The following is a 22549-nucleotide window of genomic DNA, read 5'->3' as shown; positions in this document are numbered from 1 at the left end:
AAAAGCTGTGCTTCCTAAAAGTAAAAAAAGCAACTACGTGAGTGTGGGCATGTGTGTGTGTGTGTGTGTGTGTGTGAGTGAGTGAGCGAGTACATAAAAAGGAAGCTGCCAGCCACAATATTAGAAAGACAGGAAATGTTTCTTTCTTTCAGGCTATCCTGTGGTGTGATTAATGGGAAGTCAGGGTACTGCAGTAATTTATGGACCATAGGTTGTGCGTGTGACTTTGTGGTCTGGGTACTAGTCATGTAGTGAGGATGTAAAGCTCTTAACACAGTCACATCATGGGGACTTCATCCAGAGTCCACTTAATGAAGACATGATTTAAGGTAACGTTAAGGTTAGGGTTAGGTTAAGGTAAGGGGTAGGGGCTAAACGTCATGTTGGTTGAGGTTAGGGGTGGAGTTAGTCTACAGGGTTATGGTCTACTAACCCTAAGTCGACAGGAAATCAATGTAAGTCAATATAATGTCCTCTGAAGTCATGGAGCTATGACTGTGTGTGTGTGTGTGTGTGTGTATGTGTGTGTGTGAGAGAGAGAGAGAGTAAAAACACGCAGCACAGACCCGCACTTTTGTTAATCTGAACCTACAACCTTTATTGGACCGGTTAAGGTGTGCACAGGAGCAGATTTGAGAGTCAGGAAGGAGAAGGTGAGAGATGAGGGGCGAGGATATAACGAGAGAGAGGAAGTGAGAGGAGAGGAAGGAGGGAGTGGAGAGGTTAGAGGGAGAGGACAGCAGCACTTTTGTCCGTGTGGAGCCGTGTGGCCTACAGTTTTCACAGGTCTCTGATAGGCTTTTCACACTTGTTTGGGATCTGCATGGGGACCCCCCCCCCCCTCTGGGTAATACCATCCTCCAGAGACAGAGAGAGAGAGAGATGGAAACAGAGCTCCCAGTCCAGTGCTGAGCTGCAGACATGGCAGCTGTAAAAAGCAGGGGGAAGCGAGTGACAGTGACTGAGGATTAGACAGCATTTCTTTTTTTTTTCCTTCAGATATTTATAGTGGCTTTCATATGCTGTAACAACCACACCAACAGTCCTTTGTCTCTGTTCATCCTGCTTTAACTCACTACCTGGATTGTGCTTGATGTGGTCAGACTATCCATTTTTTCCTCCCGTCCGTTAATCCTCAGCTGCAGCATCGTATTGAAGTCAGTCACGTTTATACTACATAGCATCATGTATTGCCCCCTTTTAACCATTACTGCTTGTGATTTTGCATCTGTAACTTATTGCCTGGTACGGTTGCTTCAGTGATGGCCGCGCTGCTGTTCCTGTGTTGCCCGTTGAATCCTCCCCCGCCCCCCAAGTCCCTGCGTGTCGGAAAAATAACCTTTTTGCATCTCGCTCGGTTGTCATGGGAACATAGCGGACATGACGAAAATAAGCTGTTCCATGCTAAAAAAAAAAAAAAACTGCCCAAATGAAAAAGGTGATTAGAGGATGTAGGTTTTTCTAATTGGACTATTTGTCAGAAAATGTGTTTGTGGAAGACCAGATAAAGAGGGAGAGAACTGGAGGGAGGTTGTCGGACATTAATAGAAAGGGTGGATGAGGGCGAGAGCACAGTATGCTCTCCTGAACATTGCATCTGACAGATATGATAATGGCTTAGGGTACGGGGGCACGCATACATCTATACATATGTTCTTCACATTACATACATGAACAGAATCCAGTGCAAAAATAGATACACCGGAGATGGAGCAGAGAGGAGAGGAGAGGAGAGAAACAAAGAAAGGAAGAACAAGTGAGACGCTGTCTTTCTCTGATCTGATAATCACAGCAATGACAGGTAATAAGCAGTTGTGAAATTACATACTACTACACATAACAGCTTCATTTCCATGTTCTCCATGCTTCCACCAATATATTTTGATTTACATGAAACTTTTTTCCGATACCGATCTTTGCCCCAGAGCTCTAAATACTCCATCTTGGAGAAATCATATTCCACTGACCGTCCTATAGGAAGTCCTGTCCACCATCTTGGCTTAGATTCCCCCAACTTTGCACGGCCGTACTCTACTTGCTGTGCACAACTCTTTAAGCATAAAAACTGTTCATGCATGATCTATTTCTTTTTCCTTTTGACCTTCATCACATAATGCGTCCTGGCTCTTGTATGTATTTTCCTTCGCAATCAGTTGCTTGTACACATATTGTGTTAGTGTATGTGCCACGGGCTGTGTAGTACAGTTTATATCACATTCTTGTTATAGCTATACAATCATACAACACACCGTAGCCTCTCTATCAGCAATAGACCCTGGTATGAGCTAACACATAGAGAAATCTTGATAATATATAGTCAATGCTTTACTGTGGTAGGCTGCTATGCTATGATAAAATATATTGAGTTCACTGGCGTAGTGGATTTCTGGAAAAGAAAATAAGAACCTTGATATGAACCTTCCTTCCCTTTCTGATTAGCTCTCACTGACATCAGTCGATACTGTGGATGAGAAGTGTCATAGTGGGAGGAGGGCACGTTGTCGTTAAGCAGTCAGCAGCAGGAGGAAAAGTGTCGATTGGCTGGCGTGAGGTTTCTTAGCATCCTCGCTCCCTGACTGGCTGAAGAGGAGAGCAGGGAGGGACGCCTCCACCAGAAAGGGGAGGTCATTCCGTCAAACATCTGGACAAAACACTGCAGGTGTATGATGGCCTTCTCCTTAGTTCCTCATACAAGAAAAATCCGTTGTTCATTGCAAAAAATGTTACTATATAAAGGTAATGGGTGTGATTGCTGTTCAGTTCCAGTTCTGGTTCCGGTTCCATAGATACAACAAAATAAAAACCCCAGACCGGCTCCCCCCTACCATCCCCGCCTCTGGCCCTCTGCTGTTCTGCTGTGCTGATTGGTCGGGGGAAGCTGTCCGTCAGCGTGTTCGTGGCTGGGGAGAGGGGATGCTCAGCCCGCCGTGCTGGTGATGGTCTTGGCTGTGTAATTTTGGAAGAGGGGCTGCATGAACATGCCCAACGTGCCGAACACGCACACGAACACGAAGATCCACAGGAAGAGGCGGTCGATCACCATAGCGACGTACTTCCAGTCCTCGCTCACCTGTGGATGGAGGGGGTGTAGAGAGAAAGATTAAGGTGAGCAGAATCACTCTTGCTTTATGTATGCAGGGGGGTTAATAGAGGTGAAGGGTTAATGCGAGCAGAGAGTTGTTCTGCCACAAAGCACTGATGAGGTCCAGCACGAGTCAAGGAGGCTGAGAAGGACATGGGAGACAAGAGAGAGTGATGGAGGGCAGAGAAACAGAGGGGGTGCTGACACTCTAACCCCGGCAATGATGACTTGGGGAGGAGGGGAGGCAAGAGGGATGGGAAGAGCTGAGGCAGGAGAGGAGAGGGAGGATTTTCAAAACAGTCGGCATGGAGATGGGATGGTAACTATGGCGATGATGGACAGAATTACCGAGGATTGTTAATTCCCATGTCGGTTTCTTTCACTCCAAGAGAGTCTCCTAAGATGCCTTGAGGGGAAGCGATAAAAAAATGCCACCCTCGCCCAACCGCAGTCTTGGCTCCTCCGTTCTGGCGCTTTTCCACTTGTACTCCTTTTCCATGCACACGTCATGCCGCTGCTATAATTGCATGTCTGCGTTGAATATTTAGAGGGGGCTACGATTACGTCACCAGATCTGTCTCCTCTGCTTATGCTCCGGCGTAGTCCCCCATGCGTTTCAAATGGCAGAGTTAAACGGCGCGGCTGCGAGGCTCGATCATCACTATAACATGATATGGCGCTGAGAGAGGAGAGATCAGTGCTGCTCAGATGTGCCTTTTACGGTTACCAACATATTCCCATAAAAGCAGGTGATTTGTGATGTTATCCACATAGAGACGAGATTATATTGTACCGTGGTATGAAGAAGAACCCGGGGGACACACAGGCAGCCCCGTGTTACCACCAAATCTATTTGTTACAGATATATTGGCCTCAAATTGAAAAGCAGTAAACTGCAGCCATGAAAGATTTACTGGCAGCATCAGCAGCATGTATATTTTATTTTGTCTGTCTCTTTTTCTGTTTAGTTATTTAAACCTACATCCGTGAATTGTCTTCAGATGACAAAGTCTCTATTATGACACCAGTTTGTTGGTGTCTTAGTCGATAGTATGTTAATTGATTTTTGGGTGTTTTTTATTGTCAACAGCTGCCTGGGGAACACAGGTCAGGTGACACATCTCTGTAGGTTAATGACTATAACATCTAGAGCCCGACCAATATGGATTATTGGGGTCAAAGCCAATCAAGTTTAAAATTATTGTATTTTGAGGAAAAGTATCGTACGTGACTGGAGTAGGGATGGGACGCTCAATAAGACGTCATGTGAGAAGAGATGCATAAATACAGACGTAGGGGTCCATATTCACGTTCATCATCCCAACATGCATGATTTGCTGGAAAGACGTCAGGTGAGAAGAGATGTGTAAACACAGACGTGATCCATATTTTACTACCCAGATCACAATTTATAATATTAAGTGTCAAAAACTGATCAAATTATAATGCATCATAGAATTTCGTCATTATTGCTCGTAGAAAGGGCAAAATTATCGGTCGGTCTCTTATAAGGAGCCACAGAGAGTCATACAGTAATGTTGTAAAAGGTTTTCCACAGTAAAAATACAGTGACACTCACACTTTGATCATCATCTTCACTCTTCATGTGGTTAGCGATGAAGCGAACTCCTTCCACGGCTTCCTCAAACCCTGGACAGGCCTGGGCCAACAGGGCCTGAGTCAGAGCAGGACCTCCCCCTGCTTGTTGGCCCCGGGGCACGTTTCCAGAGCCCCCTTCCCTGCCCTCCCTCACCCTATTCAGACCATCCAAGGATCCACCCCCTGCACCTCCCAGATCCCCTCCAAACTGTTTAACAGACGCCCGGTTCACGTAGCAGGTACAAGGGTCACTGTCTTCTTTGCTGAATACCCCTGTTGTGGTTCCCCCTCCGCTCCCGCCACTACCACCCAGCCCGAGACCCACCATCAGGGCCCCTGCCTCCCCGCTGCGCCCGCCCTCTTTCTGCTCCTGGGCCCTCCTTCTCTGGCGCAGCCGCTGGCGCTCGCAGCTGTTTCTTGGCTGGCGCATAAAGAGCAGGGCAGGAAGCTTGTTGAGGAACACCAGTTTAACCCAAGGGGGCATGGTGTGTGTGGTGGGTGAGCGGTGGTGCACATTGAGCACACACACACTGGTGACGATAGAAAAGGTGACTAGGACCATGGTGAACATCAGGTACTTCCCCACCAGAGGGACGTCCAGTGAAGTGGGTGGCACGATCTTGGAGATCAGCAGCAGGAACACAGTGAGAGCCAGCAGCACTGAGATGCACAGCGTCATCTTCTCTCCGCAGTCTGACGGCAGGTAGAAGACCAGGATGGCCAGTGAGGTGATGAGGACACACGGGATGATGAGGTTGATGGTGTAAAAAAGAGGCTTCCTGCGGATGATGAAGTCATACGTTATGTCCACGTAGGTGGGGTCAGCGGGGTTCTCGTTCCGTCTGCCTGGCAGGGCAATGATGTCCCACTCCCCGCTGGGCGTGAAGTCATCCATGCTGGCCACATCAGCGCGGAGGACCAGATCGATCTCGGTGCGGTCGTAGGTCCAGGAGCGGAAGCGCAGCGTGCAGTTCTGCTGGTCGAAGGGGAAGTGCTTGACCTCGATCTTACAGGCTGATTTATAGATGGCTGGGGGCAACCAGAAGATGCTGCCGTCGTAGGAGACCACGGCGTTAGAGTAGAAGGACACCTCGTACACACCGTCGGCACTGAGAGACAGGTTGAGAGAGATGGAAAAGAGAGTCAAACTTAAACAGAAACATTTTGTCTTCAATTATTTAACAATTTGGTTCACATAAATTATAATGAGAGGCCAAGTTTCCCCTGAGTCTTATGAACTGTGACACATCCCCTTATGCAAAACAGACAAACACACACACATATACAGATACAGCGGCTGTGAGGTTGGAGGCGTCTCAGGGCGGCAGGGTGACACACACCTGCTCATACAAACATGAGGAACGAGGACGCTGTATCGAATGATCACGCAGTCTAGACAGGAAACATGGCTCCCAGGTCAGAGTGGACAGAGTCAAACAGCTCAAATTAGACACTTTACTTTAAAGTCTGCTGACAACATTAAGGCCATTGATTGAATTTCTACTAAACTTACATTTTTGGCAAGAAAACTACTGGATTATGGTTAATGGCTTAGTGTAGAATATGACAAATTATTCGTTATTTCTGCCTGTATTGACACATTTGTTCACAAAAAAACAGAAACTTCCTGAAATTTAAGGCTCTGTTGCTGCCATACACAGAGATAATCCTCCTGTTGAAGTGACTGACAGGAGTCCAACGCGACCGAGAGGGAGGACAGCGAGACGAACTGGGGTACGTGGGATTAACAGGATCATTTTATCCACAGTGAGGTGGGTCAGAGATCTTTTAATCTTTACTGAAGTAAAGGCTGAGACAGGGAAAGAGGAGAAGGGCCAGAGAGATCACTCCGCTCTGATGAGCTGCTTCACATACAGCAGACTGATTCTCAGTTTCCATTACACTAAGACAAGTGGCCTGCAACATCCTTAACCCCCTCTGCCATACAATGAAGTTCTAATTAAAAACTAACAGGTCATGTTTCTGTTCTGCATTTGAAGATCTGTGTGTTATACAACACATTGCAGTGAAATGCAGTGCATTTAAAATAAAATTGGGCCAGTTGTCATTTTTAGATTTAGGTCATATAAAATGGAAATGTATGTGGTAATATTGCCTAGAGGAGGTGTGTATAAAGTGAAAAGTAGTGGTCCCAGTACTGAGCCTTGTGGAACTCCATGACTTGTGTGCATGGAGGATCTGAAAAGTAAAACTTAAACCAGCCCAGTGATGTTCCTTGGAGTTATGTATAATTATACTAGATGTTATAGAAACAATACGAATTGATCAGCAAGGGATGTTCCTGAGTAGAGACTCTAAATCAAATTGTAAAGACACAGTTATTTATCAAGTAGCTCTGCAAGTAGAGCACACAGTTTGCATGTGTGACTGTATGTCCAAGTTCCCTAAATCCGTCACGCATGCATGTGCTGTACATGTATATGCGTCAACCCGGTGTGTGCAGATGATTCCATCTTTGAAGTGTCTCATGAGAGCTGCAGACACTGTTCAGCAATGTGGCATGAGTGGTGTGAGCAGATTACAGTGGTCAGATTCAGTCATGTGTGGCAGGTCAGGATGTGTGACACTTAAACACACTTAGACTCCTGGCACGTCATCGATGTTTTGATCCAAAGTGACATCTGTAGCAAGTGGAGCTGCCTCACAGCACCAGGTATATTCAAAATATTATCAGGTTATGTATGAGAATTCCATGTGCTGTTGTTGGGCATGATTTTTAGATTTCATGTATGACTTCTGGGAGCCGCCTGCAGTGAGGACAGGAGGGTGAGCGAGTGACTCACTTGTTGTAAAGCACCACGTCAGGCAGCCAGATGTGTTTTGAGGGCAGCCTGACCTTCATCATCCCATCAAACTCCTCAGGGACCCAAGTCAGACGATAGTCCTGCCACTCCTGAGGGTCAATAAAACACAATGCTTAGTCACTCATCAGCAAATCACACTGCAGCAAGAAGACGTTGTGGAGAGAACGTCTGTCTGTCCATCTTTTTGTCAGTCAGTCAGTCAGTCAGTGGTCAATATAATACATTAGGAGCCACATAAGCCCGGGGAACATCCTGCGCTGTCTGTCCTGCATCATACCTTTAACTACGAGCCAAAGAGGGACAGAGAAGCACTCGTGTCAACCCTGACCCTGAATGGTCTTTTAAACACACCCAGCCACAAACCAATCAGCTTGATTAAAATGGCATCTGCAATGAGGCTGTTTCCTAGTGTGTGCACATGTTCGCATCAGCAAAACCCCCTGTGTCCTCTGCATAACCCTGTGTAAAAAGGCCGGCATAATCTTGTTCTGTGTGTTGTGGGTCAGTCGTTCGTCATTGGCACGCCGAGGCCTCTGTGACCTGTAACAGCAGCCCTGTCTGGCTCTTCTGTGTTACTGCCATGTTGGAGCTGTAAATCCCACGCTGGGTTGTCAGCAGTAACTGTGATGCATTATGGTCATTACAGTTTGTCTTGGCTCGGGACAGTTGTCCTTGCTTCCCCTGCTTACAGACAGCGAGGAATCCACAGAGCGCTGATGGCCATTCTACGCTGCGTTCCATGCCATAAATCCTAACTTGCTCTGGTGCAAGTGAATGTGCTCAAGTGTGTGTGTGTTTGTGTGTGTGGTCAAGGTATTAGTGATGTTGTAGGAAAATAAAATAAGTCTACATAACGTGGATCATTATCTTTCAAGGTGAAAATATGCTTTAAGGTGAGGTTAAGGTTAAAGTTAGGGTTTGGCAAAGGGTAACTATGGTCTCCATGATCAATGCAAGTGAATGTAATGTCCTCAGAAGTAATGGAGACAAGACTGTGTGCGCTGATTCTACGCTCCGTTCCATCCCATAAATCCCAACTTGCTCAGGTGCAGGTGTATGTGCTTACGTGTGCGTGTGTGCATGTGCATGTGCGTACGACCACTAGAGAGAAAAATACAGAGCAGCATCCATTATATATCCATTATATACAGAGAGAGAGAGAATCTCATCTGTTTTATCTCAATTTACATCCAAACTCAACATATGCCTGCAAATTGTTCTAACACCTGCTCTCAAAAGCAAGCGCATATGTTGATAATGTATGTGTGGGTGAATGCATTTGTTTACCGTGTGTGTGTTTGTGTGTGTTTAGACATGTTAAGGCCTCAGCTGTAAGCTTTACTGAGAGCCAGCCATGTAGAAGAGGGTCACCGCTCAGTCAGAGTCACATTATTCACAGGTTTCACGGGGTGAGCTCATAGGTCTCGTCCAAAAATCACAAAATCAACTGGGACACATTGGTCCAGCATTTTGTGCAATGCGCTTTTTGTTATCATCAGTTATTTCTATTTCAGATGTAAAAAAAACAACAAGCCCGTGATTTTTGCTCATAAAATGTCACTTGTCTTTCATATTTTATGTCTCTTTCTCTTTCTCTCTTGTCAGATCGAAGGGCTGCTGCTCCGAGTGAGGAACACATAGATGCATCTTTCCCCTCCAGTAACTGGACCACTGCACACATGCTGGTGATATACTGGTATGACACTATTACGCTTGATTATATTATGTAAATCAGCATGATTATATTCAGTAAATTGCAGAGGGAGCATCAGTCAGTGTCTGTAGCTGTGTGTCAATTCAGGGGCTGGATCCTTCAGAGGCTGCATTTGAAGACTGTTTGCGTCACTGCAGCGTGACTAGACTGTCCCATTTCCTGGGCTCCTTCAAATGTGGCCGACAAATGCATCCTTTCAATTTTCGGAAAATAGCGGCTCCGACGGGTGGCTCCTTCCTGGTTCAACCTATCCCAGGATTCATTGCGCTTCAATGACGAATGGTTTTTCATAGCAGTAATGGCACTGCTAAACTACGAGACGTTGAGAGACATGGCTTGAGTACCACGCTTCAGCTCAACCGAACAGCGTTTCCCATGTTAAAAATAACCAAGGGGCATTAAAACTTTTTGAGCATGTCCAACTTTAGCTCTGTTGCTAGGAAACAGCAATAAGGGCGGGACAAGCTGGTGACACCGATCATGGAAATCCTCCGTAGACCAGAGCGTCTCATTTCAGGTCGGCCTTAACGGTCTAGGTGGCGAAGGAGGCGGCCCCTGAATTGGGACACAGCTACACTCCATTAGACTCTCTATTAGCCTGTGATTCACTTACACTGACCTGACTGTCACACTATGAAATCCGAAGAAACATCAAACCCATTAGTCATTGTTTGGTTTTCATTTGTCCTTTCTGTGTGAGTTGCTTCAGTATGTTTAAATTACAGACCAGAAAAGAGTGGGAAGTCTCACCTGTGTTAGCCAGACATTAGTGGTCATCACCTGCTCCCGTTCATGCTGCAGAGAAAGAAGAAAATACTGTTAGTGAAGGTGTCTATGCTTCGGTGATTCAATACAGCACTTTCAACAAGCTGCACAACATATATGAGACATATTTTTTCAATAAATTCATAACAAGAACGCAGCGAGGCCGGAATATCCTGACATTTAGTCCCTAAAGGCTGAGTCATGCTTCAGAAACAATGGCTGCATAATGAAACCTGATAACATCTTTCATTAAACCCTTCCTACGTGCTGGATGTAAATGTCCTTTCAAACTCCATGACCCAGTTTGTAACACAGACTTTCTGTAATAATAATCAAAATAAGAAAAAACACTGAGGTCAAACTCCAGTCAAGAAAACACTGATTATGTCATCGTCAGGATTCATTTCTCAGACTTTAAGAAAGCTCCTCCAGAGCCACCGGAGCCATTATACAACTGTTTTCATAAGCTGAGTAGTACTCAACATAATGAGCCAACCAGTCTTTGTGTGTGTAAAATCACTGGAGCGACACTTTAACCTACACAAAGATGATACAGCTATGAGTTACCTGTTCTTTACTTGAATATTTGAATTTTATCCAGCATTTCTGCTTTTACTCCACAACATTAAATTACAAGGAAGAGTATGCGGGGGAAAGAAAGTTCTAACTAAATATATATGAACAACTAAATTCCCTCTTAACTATTGTTTCCTGAGCTAAGATAAGAGATAAGATCATTCTTTGTGTCTTTTCGTTATTCTTTGACAGACAGTCACTCATGATGGACACTGGATGACCTCCCACTCATATAAAGTTATTAAAAAACACACACACACACAAATTCAACAAATTTTTACTAGTCAATTCAGATTAAAATTGTATCAAAAACATTATGATGCCAAAAAAGCTAACAATTATATGTAAACACAGTCACCATATACAAATACAATATATGTAATACAATATAACCATAAAATACTTCTGAGTTTGTCAAGGATAGGAAGGAAGGGGAAATTATATTGTTATGTAACGCTAGTGATATTAGTAATAAGAACAGTCTCACAGTCAGAGTGGTAGACAGCAATGGGGGGAGGGGAAAGAGGAAAAGAAAAAAAGAGGTACAGTGAAAAGGGAGAGAGATAATCTTGTTTATTAATCACATGGATTAATAACAACGATGAATGCTTGAAGGAGATGTTTGAAGTAAAATGCTTGATTAAATGTGAATTAACCGTTCATCTGCTGTGTCAGGAGAACATGGGAAGTGTTGTGATAAAAAGGGAAACAAGAGTTTTGTGACGAGGTGCAGAAACGCTGAGTGGACACGAATGACAAAAGGGAAGTGAATAAATCAAAATGGAAAAGATGTTTTGACAAATGATGATTGGTTGAAGGAGGCTCGTGTCCATAGAGATGACTACAATAACTAGGACGGGAACTAACCAAATATTAGAACTTTCTTTAAGGATCAGCAATATTTGTGTCACGCCGCTTGGTCACACCAAAATTAGCTCCGCCTCACCTATCTCGTGACAGGAAGTGACGTACTGGAGGATGTCCAATTAAGGAGATACCAGTGAAGCGTTTACAAGTGATCAAATGTAGGACGTCCATGTAGAGATCACAAAAATGAAAGAGGAAGACGAGAAGAAGAAGCAGCAGAGGAAGAAGAAGAAGAAGAAGAAGAAGAAGACTTCTACTGATGAGCATGACTTTTAAGATTTCGTGGGCCTTTCTATTTAGAATCCAATAATCAGGATATAAATAATAGGCATAGAATAATTACATTATTGAATCAATTGTTATATTCTCGGACTTGTAACTCCTGAATCAATCTTTACTGAAGGAAATGAGCGATTTCCTTTAGTTACCATGATGGAAAGGGGTGTTGTGCAGTTGCAAATTTGCCGAATCAGGTTGTATGTACATGGTGCTTGTGATGATTTAGTGATTTTATTGGTTTTTTCCACAGGCTGTGTTGTTCTTACAGGAACACAGTGTCGTGATGGATTGTAGTTGGAAGGGAGAGTCAGCAATTAAGCTGGTTTTAAATTGATTTTGTGACTAATTCTGGCCATGGGTTATTGTAGATGTGTGTTTGGTTCTGTTTGAATACATATTGCCGTTGATTTGCCAAGAAGTAGGGGAGAGAAGTATAATTAAATCTTGTTATTGATGCTTTATTCAAGTGCAAAATCTCAATAATTCTTTCACCGCTGCTATTTTGGCCTTTCTGGTGCCCACAGATTCAAACGCACCAGCACAGACACACGTGCACACTCACCACGCTGATGAGTTGGGCCAGCGACACCATCAGCTGCACGGTAACCAGCTCGGAGCCATTAGTCGCAGGACGGATCAGTTTGTTGTAGTGGGCTGGGTTTAGGAGATGCTCCACCAGCCGCTCCTCCGTGTCCGCCCCGAGGCCGCCTGTAATGAGAACACATTATTATCATCATCCTCATCTGTCTCGATAGTGGAGACAGAAAAAAAGTTGCAGCCATCTGTGTCCCTCCTGGCATCAGTTGAAAAGAATTTTATCCTATCGGATTTGCTCTGCAGACGTACAGGGGCAGGAAATCGGTTTGGCCACTGCCCTCACTCCCAGCACCGAGGCGTGCATTGGCTATCTATTTGTATTGAGAATGCAAAGGCTTTGAAGCATGGCATTACTCATCACTGGCGGCTGGAGAATGTCAGCACAGCTCGATACACACTTCTTACAAGATCTGACATCATGAGACTGAGTCAACCAGTCTGAATGTCTCTATCACTATCCTCTCTATCGCTCTCTTTGTGCCGCGGCTCTGTCTCCCTCTATTTCCCTCTGCCGTGTTGCACTTTTCTCCCCCTGCCAGTCTTTTGTAGCTTTGGGTTATTTTCACTCCATCTCTCACTTCCCCCCCCTCCCCCCTAAGCACTCCCTCCTGTCCACCATCCCTCGTCCTGCAGCCGACTGTAGTCGTGTCTGTGTGAGCGGTCGAGTTTGGGCAGAGCTGTCACAACACCACGCACGGGAGGGAAGCCGTTTGCACAGAGAGGACATGATGCACAGAGAAAAATAACAGCGCTGTACCTCCTCCTGCCTCCCTCCTTCTCTCTCTCTCCCTCCTGCTTATTCACTCCCTGCCTCTTTGGCATCTGTTCGCTCCTCTGCTGCATCTTTTACACTCACGATTCCCTCACACCTTCCCCCTGAAGATAAACACAGGCTGCTTACTGTTAGCATGGTACCAGTGTTGTCATATTCTAACCTGCTCTTTTAGAGGCTATTAGCGACGCAGGAAAACAAACCCCATATTACAGGTTTTATCACCTCTTTCGCCCTCTTTTAAATGCATCATCTGAGAAAATTAAATAATCAACAATAGCTAGAGGAAATTAAATAATGTCAATGTACTCTTCAATGACTCCAGCTGTTGTGTTGTTTTATTTTGTGTCTGTAAACTCAATATCTTTGGGGTTTGGACTTGTCATCTGCAGATGCACCTGAGGCTTTAGAAAATAGTGATCTGCATTATTCTGCTGTTAGATCAATCAATAATAAAAACCTAAAGTACAGAGAAAGTAAATATAAGACATTAAAGAGTATTTATGTAGAGATATAAAGGTAAATAAATATGATTAAAAATAAGACGAGGTACATTTGACGAATGAAGAAATGTTGAGATGAGGCACCGTAGCTTGTTTCTTTCCTCTCATGTGCATGTTACACAGAGAAAGTATGAAGCTCTGCGTGAGGAGCAATCCTCAGGCATAAATGTCCAGCGACTGTGATCACGTCAGTAACGACGTATGTCGAACACATGGACACGACTGACAATGTGTGCATAGAAAGCCAATGCAAAATCTCAATAAGAAAATGGAAATGTAAAAAACAGCACATGTTGATGAACCTCACTTATTCAGTTTTTCCACTGAAGCTCTGACTATGTCCCTGAGCTCTCCCTCTGTGACACGCTGCCCCCTCCTCACCCTCTAGTCCTCCCTTGAGCTCCACTCCCCCCCACCCTCACCCTCCAACCTGCCCTGTAGCGCTGCTGTGTTCACTGAGCAGGAATGATAGCCTCTGTCTGCGGATCAATGAGGACTCTATTCACTCCCGTAATTCCTCGCTCCTCCTTCTTTCCCTTTCCTCCTTCCTGCATCCCGTCTCCTTCTCTTTTACACTATGTCTATCTCTCCATCCTCCCAGTCAGCCCATATCTTTCTTTTCTCTCCTCTCAGGGCCTCCCTCCCTCTCTCTCCTTCCTGTTATCTCCATCTCCCTGTCGCTGACAGCCACTGTCCATTTATTGCCCCTTCTCTCGCTTATTCAACATCATGAAGACGCAGCCTGTCAGCACATGCGTGTAGTGCCCTGGTTGTTTATTGTGCACGAGTGCCGCTTTTCTTTTTTGAGTCTTATTTTTTGTGTGCACATATTCATGAGGGAAATAAATATTACTGTCTGCGTCTGAGCCATATGAGTAGTGCATATTATTCTCAGAAGCGCAAGGCAATAACACTGTCAGAGGAGACAGGAAGCTAATACCATTCACTTGAACAATGATGAAGCAGAAAACATCCATATTTTTGTCAGCCGAGCTCAAAACGTGAATGCTAGTTTCATGTCTAAAGTGGGCGACGACTTCAAAGTCTTTCTAAACCGTCAAAATGATCAGTTACTATTCTTTGTAGAAACAAATTATATTTGCCTTACATCTTAAATGATGTTTGTCTCAAGCATCTTGACGCGTGGCCCTGTGATACACCGGCGACCTGTGCAGGGCGTACCCCACCTCTCACCCAATGTCAGCTGTGATTGGCTCCAGCCCCGCTGTGACCCTGAAAAGGATAAGTTGTGTAGATAACGGATGGATCTTGATGGGTCTGTTTGTCATGAATGTATGAAGAATAAAAATCTGAATGCAGGGTTTGTGCTCCTAAGATAAACCATCATCTCAACCAAACCAGAGCAGCATGTGGAGTAATTCTGAGTTTTGGTCACTTGAGATGACTGAGCCCATATTAATGAGTTTGAGGCCAAACTGATGAAGCTGATTAATTACAAAAAAACTTTTGCAAACAGTTATTGTTTGATAACATAATTATCGTTGCAAGACTTTGCCTGTTTTTTTCTTTGACCTTACCAACCATCCATTGGAGCCAACCCCAGCGGACATTGGGCAAGAGGCATGGTGCCAGCGTATCATACAGAGACAAACAATCATTCACTCTCACATTCACACCAACAATCAATTTAGAGTCTTGACCTAAACCCAACATGTGGGAGGAAGCTGGGGCACCTGGAGAAAACCTACACAGACACAAGGAGAACATGCAAACTCCACACAGAAAGATCCCGGCCTATCTGGGATTTGAACCGGGAACCTTCTTGCTGTGAAGGTGACAGTGCTTGACCTTAGCAGGATATGTTAAAAAACATGATCACAGGATTCAACAGGCCAAGGAACAAGTGTCTTTTGTGCAGATCTGGCGACAGTTGCATATATAGTATTTCTATCTTTACAGAATAATTTAACAAGGTGTAATATGGCATACTGTCCTTCTATTCTGATGCAAATCCAGATCTGAAACATTTTTCAATTATTAAAGTAAAATAACAAACTGAGAGGATTGTGCTGTCTTGGCTTTTATCCAATCACTGAATCTTTTGGGCTCAGGATAAAAGTCGAGACTAATGTTTCATGGCACTGAGACAAATTGGAGACAAAAGCAGACGTATTAATCTTTTCTAAATTTTCTTATCTGGAGAACAGAAACATCCACACTCTCTCCGCCCTGATCGCTGCAGGATAAACATGTGAACTTGGCTGCTCGCCTGCAGCACTCATCGATGCTCCCACACAAAGACTGATCGCTCTCTGTCTCCACATACGACACCCTGTCATGCTAAAGGCCACGCTGAGTGGTCCTAATGTTTCTGCTATAGCTCAGGTTGTATTCTGGTTGTTTTCCAGTGCAAATATTGCAAACTTAATGTGACACCATGAATATTTCAGCAGGGCTCTCCCATTAGACCCTGGAGCTACACACCGCCATGCACATGTCAACACACTAATACAGCACAGGGAGGGATGAGATGGTGGCCATGTTTACCATGTGTGAGCCTCACAACTTTGTTTCCTCTCATCAAATAGCCATCGATCTCAGTGTTCCGATGGACCTCAGAGAATATCTAGATCCAACTCTTGGTTTGAGTGAATTACATCAGCTTTTTTGATGATAGCGAATGATCGATTATTACATTTTACAGCATCTGCAATGTGTAGGTCACGGCGCTACTTAGAGACCCAGAGTCCACACGCTGTGAATTCAAATGTGCAGAAAATAAGAGCTCAATTGAATTACCCCACTAAGACTATGATGTGATGATCTCTATATAGGGCTCGCTCAAATGAGGAAAGGTTGGTGGGAGAGCAGGATCGCTCTCTGCTCCTCCTCTCAGCGCTCCGCTAAAGAGGCTTTTTGGCTGCTGCTGGGACCTTTCAGGCTGAAATATTCTCAGATCAATAACGGAGAGATCCATTGATCTACTGGCAACACCCAATTGGCTCTGTAGTGCCCATAGAACTGAGATATTAATATTGATCCTCCATCCGGCCGCAATATCGCAGCACTCCAAAACCAAAGCCTTCCCACTGTGGACTAACTGAGGACGGAGGCTTTATTGTCGCCAAATTCTAAATACATCCAAGTCGAGAAAAGCGCAGCCAGCTGAGCGTGTGCTGTTGTTATGACTCATAATGTTGAGGAGACACATGTTACAACGACGCTACCATGTTTTATGCATCTACTTCAGCTTTCAACACCATCATTTTAAATACTGATATTAATGGTTTCATTCTTTCAGAAAAGCTAATATTTCATTCATTTTTTTCAAAGTCCACATTCTTGTATCATGATACCGGACGATGGAACCACTATACTCTAACCCCATCTCCAACCCCATGCTACAATTAGTCCTTTAATAGAAAAATGCACTTCAGATTTAACTATTTCTGAATAAGTATGAACTGATATTTCTTCAGTGAAGCACTAAATGTCACATCTTTCGAAGTCGGTTCAGAGTAAATTCAAGATGAACGTGTTAAAGTGGTTTAAATTCCTTAAGAATCTTGAGCTGAAAAAGCTCTACTATCAGAAACAGAGACTTTAAGTGCCCAGAAACCATCATATTAGGAATAAACACTGCACTATGATTTATTTGTTCCAGTCACAACGCACGGCAGCTGTTGGATGAAAGATGGCGGGGCTTATAATGGGGGTGCCTATTTCAGGGATTGCAATAAAATACATCACTTGAACTGCATTATGCCTTTCATAACAGCTATTATTTGGCTACTCATAAATCCTGAGGCCATGTTATCAGCAGGTCGAAGCCTGGCGCCTGGAAGCAATGCGAGGAGCTCGTCTGTCTGTCATATCGAGATAACAACAAGTCCTGCATGATCATTATAATTATTATGTGTTTTTTTATATTTCTGCAAAAATATTACTTTCTGATGATGAGCATATTTCAATCTAGTTTAATTGCACTTTACCAGGCTGGGGTACATTTAAGAGTCAGATCATTTATACGTGATTTCATCAGAGGATGATTGTTGTTGTGAATACACCTACAAACACATTCATCATAGTGTGCTGCATAGGGCTCGGCGATATGGGCATAAATTATATTGAGAATATTTCTCAGTCGATATTGATAAAATAATTTAAATAAAATATTTCTTTTGAGTTTAAAGATTGATTTTTGCTCCTGAGAGGAGGTTGTGGTTTTAAACTCTTAATAAGCAGAGAATGACAAACATGATGTCAATCAATTTTGTGTTTTATTCCTCCTCACCATGAATCATTATATTGATATATAATGGACATTTCTTTTGTTGCTATTGATGAAAATTATATTGCGATAATCATGTTTTATTGCCAAGCCCTAGTTGATAAGCATATATATATATTTTGTATCTCTTCATTATACTTTGCCAGGCTGGTGTACCTTTACACGTTGGATAATGTCTATTGTCATAAAGCAGTTTTATCTTCTGAGTTCATCAGAGGAAGATAAGCTTATCTCTTACAAACACCTTCATCAGAGCAACATAAGCAGTGTGCTGCACAACACCATCTCTTTCATTTTTTAAATCATTCTCAGACAAAGTTAAAATTAAAACTCTTAACTTTACAAATGTCTCTTATCTGCCTCTTCTTCTCCACTGCTTACGTTTCTATTAAACCTCTGTGCTCTCCCTCCGCTTTCCTCTAATCTCATGAGCCACAGACTGCTGTGTGCTGCTGCTGCTGCACATTCACTCACACACACACACACACACTCTCTCTCTCTCTCTCTCTCTCTCTCTCTCTCTCTCTCACACAACACACACACACACACACACACACACACACACACACACACACACACACACAAATAATCTTCCGCAGATCACACATGAGAGCACACAGTTTTACACACGACATCACACGTTCCACATCACACAGATCTAATACCAATGCAGGCCTCTGTTGTGAGTGTGCTGTGCATTTCTAATCACAGATGGAGCCCCCTGTGCGCTGATCTGATCCTGTTGCTGCTGCTGTGCATTGGGAGTTGGTCCACAGAGATGGAGACGGAGAGAGAATAAAGACAGACAGTGACGGAAAGAGAGAGAGAGACAACAGGGGGGCTGCTGCGACGTGCAGGTTGAGATGGTGTGCAGATCACAGTGCAGCACCAACGTGATGACAGGCCAAACTGACTGAGCAGAACTTTCTAGACTGTAGCCCTGCCAAGGAAATGATTAGTTGACACTCACCTACTTCATCATCGCTTCATACAGCAGAGGACACAGATTGTGGTGAACACAGACAGTCGTGCATATGTGAAAAAGGTTTCAAGACGCAGACAATAAATAAAAAAGTGCAGTAAAACTAAACCAAGCACACGTTACGTCCTTGGTTGATGGGACTGTCGCACACCGCGCTCCATATCCAGTAACCCCCGCATCAGGTCGACTCAGCACCACAGACCTGTTTATTATGCATGGCCTGCTGGGGAAATGACAAGAGGAGACATTCTCCTCACACAGCAGGAAGGCTGCATCCTCGACGCAGCGTGCGAGACAGGTGGTGAAACATCCTTGAGCGCCCTTGCACAGCCAGTACACGCAAGTCTCCGTTTGAGGACACCTGTGTGTCTGTGCATGTTGAAGTCTTCTGTAACAAAGTGCTGAAGTGGACTAGTAGGAGGTGTTATCCCTTTTCTCCATCTCATTCGATCGTCACACTGGATATTTGTGTGAGTGTGTTTGTGTGATGCAATAACACACTCTCTCTGCACTAATTGAGCAAAGTCTGGGGGCCGTCATGTATGAACAAACACATAAGATCACATCTTTGTCTGTGTCAGTGCGTGTTTTTGTTGTGCACGTTTTACAATTATGTGCTTTACTTGCTCCCTTCTAGGTAAATCTCTGAATCGTGCTATTATGAGCTTGTGCTCCAGGTGTGTGTGTGTGTGTGTGCGACCACGTGCTAATCGTGAGCATTTCTTCAAACATGTGTTTGCGTGTGTTTGTGTGTGTGGATTTAGTTTACAGTCTCTGAGGATGCAGCTAATCAGATTTTCTCCCTTAGGGGAAGGTGACTCATTACTGCTCGGCTGCTGATGAAGCTCCTTCAAGTGATATTTCATGTTGGCAGCATTTTTCTCTCTCAGTGCACACACCTCTGTGTCTCCAGCTCAGGAGAGATCAACCAACAGAACCTAATACTCTGGGTGACAAATATTATGCACCATTAGGCACTTAATTGATATTCTATTAGTTTGCTCAGTCTGCCGTATTCAATTTAAGTGTGTTTTATTGTTGCTGGTGTTATTTCAATTGTTTTCAGTTGTACTGTAATATAAACAGACCTCAGCATTGTAAACTATATAATATGTGCACTTTATGTTTTTGATGTATTTTTTGCACTCTTGTATTCACACTCATTTTGTCTGATTTAATATCTGTACAACACTTTGCAAACCAACTTAGAAGAAGTGAAAATGCGTCACGCAGATAAAGGGTGTTAGTAACTAAATCCTACATTAACTTATTTCACATATTTACTGTTACTTCCGCTTATATCTGTATGTGCATGTATGTGCACATATATATGTGTGTTTTTGAAAAGTGTGTTGATAATTAATTGTATTGCTAATACATAATAATTACACAAACACACTATAAATGATAAATGGCAGGTTAATGTGGGTCAAAGTGTTTTCTCTTTTACTGTTTGTCTTTTTGATTGTTCCTGGATGTATTGTGATGATGAACTGTGTGGTGTAAAGCTCTCTTTCCATGTGTGTGTGTGTGTGTGTGTGATAGCAGAAGCACTATGGGCGATGATGAACAGTTAGTCAATGCAAGGCAGATGGCCAGGCATTTGTGTGTGGATGGAGGTGTGTGAGTGTGCGTGTGCGTGTGCGTGTGCGTGTGCGTGTGCGTGTATGGTTATGAGTGCTGCTATGCAAGAAGTGACAAACAGTCTTTTGCTCGGAGGCAGTGCGCTGGCCTCTACACTGTCACTACTGTATGGATTGAATACAAATATTAAGGCAGCCATTATTCAACCAATCAGCTGACGTGTTTCCCCCTCACCGTTCTGCCCAGGGCAAATCATTGCTGAGCACAAATCAACACCATATTAGAGCCAACTTACAGACCCAAAATATGTCCAAACAACCTAATGGCTTCACACTTAACACATCTGCTCCGAAAGCGACGACAGGGCCGTAAATAAGACTAATCTGCTTAGTGCGCGTCCTCTAAAAAGATAAGAAAAAAAAAAGACCATTTATCTGCACGAGCTGAGGCTTTTTCCTGCGCTGCCGGATGACACATCATCTGTCCTGTGATGACAGGAAGTAGAAATTGTTTTAGCTCAACCTGCCTCTCATTAACCTGCCCACTCAACGCAAGACCTCAGTGTTAATGAGAGAGACAGGAGGAGGAGGAGGAGGAGGAGGAGGTGGGGTGATAACATTTCTATCTCACTCTTTCTCACTTTGATGCAGGCTAGTCGCTAGAAGGAGCCTATAATGGCTTTTATAGAGGTATAGGTTGATATTGTTGTCTATAGGTTGACTGGCTGTTGTGGGTTTAAAAACATGAAATACAGGCCTGCATGAAAAATGCACATTTTATTTACTATAATGTCCAAAATGTGATTTTCCCCAACAAGTCCCCCAAAGTCCATACCTGTGATATAATACCACCTGGTGTTACTTCATATTATAGTGTCTATATATAACATAAATAAACCTTTATATGAATGAATTATCCTTGCTTTAGACGTCAGATGTTGCCTTTGTTTCTATTGTGTGTGTTATAGTGAGGGCAATCTTGCTCCACTACACCATTCAGTCGCTGCTATGAGGAGAGAGATGGTGACACAGCAGTGAAAGAGTCGTTTCCTCCACATCTGCCTCTCCACACCATCTCTCCTTGTGTTTCCTCACTCGCTCCCATGTCACTTTAAACAAACCCTCATCGGATTCCTCTGGAGGCTCTAACGCGCCGCGCTTTTTTGGGGGCCCAATATACAAAGGTGACGCTGCGCGCACACACACAGACACAGACACGCACGCACACAAAAAGAGCGCATCGAAGGAGCCATTAGACGGACAAGTTACTCACCTCCCGCAATGGCGAGCAGAGCCAGCAGCGGCAGCAGCAGCCGCGGCGGCCGGACGTCGATCATCATCATCATCATCATCATCATCGTCGCCACCATCATCATCAGCATCACCGTCCGTGCGTCCGAGCGCGCGCCGAGCCCCAGGAAAGGTGTTCGCCGGGATGGAGAGGCCACCCCCCAAAAAACACACCCGCAGTGTTTCTCCCCTCCTCACGACCCCCCTCCCTCCCCTTCACTCTCTACCTGGCATGGTGACGTCAGAGCTGCTCCGTTCACACTTCTTCTTCCACTTCTTCTTCTTCTTCTTCTTCTTCTTCTTCTTCTTCTTCGCTCGATTCGAGGTGGGGGTGGGGGTGGGGGAGGCAGGAATTGCACGGAACAAATGTCGCCAGGTGAGCTGCGCTGCGCTGGGTCGTGCGGTGCGCTGGCGGTGCCGCTGCTGAAACACACCGCGCAGCGATGGATGCGACGCGCCGGAGAGGCGGGGGCGGGGCGCACGGTGAGGGTGCGCGCGAGGAGCAGGTGGGGGTGGAGGCAGGAGGAGGATGTGGCACATACCTCAGAGGATCCTCAGCTCAGACATGCCAGCGTCTTCCCCCGGCCCACATCACCATATAATATTCAGCACTTGTGGGCACTTCCAGAGGGTTTTTGTTGCTCGGGAGCGACTTCATTAGTGACCTTGTCCGACTCAATGGCATCTTTTCATCTCCTACATGTGCTTTATCTTGAATGTTAGATAAGATATGAGATATTAGTAGTTTACATCCAGGTTTTACCAGCTGTATGCGGGAACCACCCACTGCAGATGTGATGAGATAAGGTTTTCTTTTCGCCAGCACGCCAAAGAGATCAAATTGGGCCTGCAGTAATTTACAT

At 44.4% G+C, this 22549-nt stretch overlaps 1 protein-coding gene across 1 annotated transcript; it reads right to left on the bottom strand.

Moving 5' to 3' along the window:
* Window positions 1-569: 569 nt before the first annotated feature.
* Window positions 570-21917, bottom strand: chrnb2 (cholinergic receptor, nicotinic, beta 2). Its single transcript, XM_035163196.2, has 6 exons — window positions 21670-21917; window positions 12270-12415; window positions 9971-10015; window positions 7486-7595; window positions 4662-5790; window positions 570-3070 (listed from the first exon to the last, which is right to left on the bottom strand). The coding sequence occupies exons 1-6, from the start codon at window positions 21776-21778 to the stop codon at window positions 2918-2920; spliced, it is 1692 nt and encodes a 563-aa protein (XP_035019087.1). The 5' UTR covers window positions 21779-21917; the 3' UTR covers window positions 570-2917.
* Between the last annotated feature and the right edge of the window lie 632 nt (window positions 21918-22549).

The sequence above is a fragment of the Hippoglossus stenolepis genome, chromosome 8 (assembly GCF_022539355.2).
Source record: "Hippoglossus stenolepis isolate QCI-W04-F060 chromosome 8, HSTE1.2, whole genome shotgun sequence".
Lineage (NCBI taxonomy): Eukaryota > Metazoa > Chordata > Actinopteri > Pleuronectiformes > Pleuronectidae > Hippoglossus > Hippoglossus stenolepis.
The sequence above is the reverse complement of the archived record's forward strand: the minus strand, read 5'-3'. Positions and strand labels throughout refer to the sequence as shown.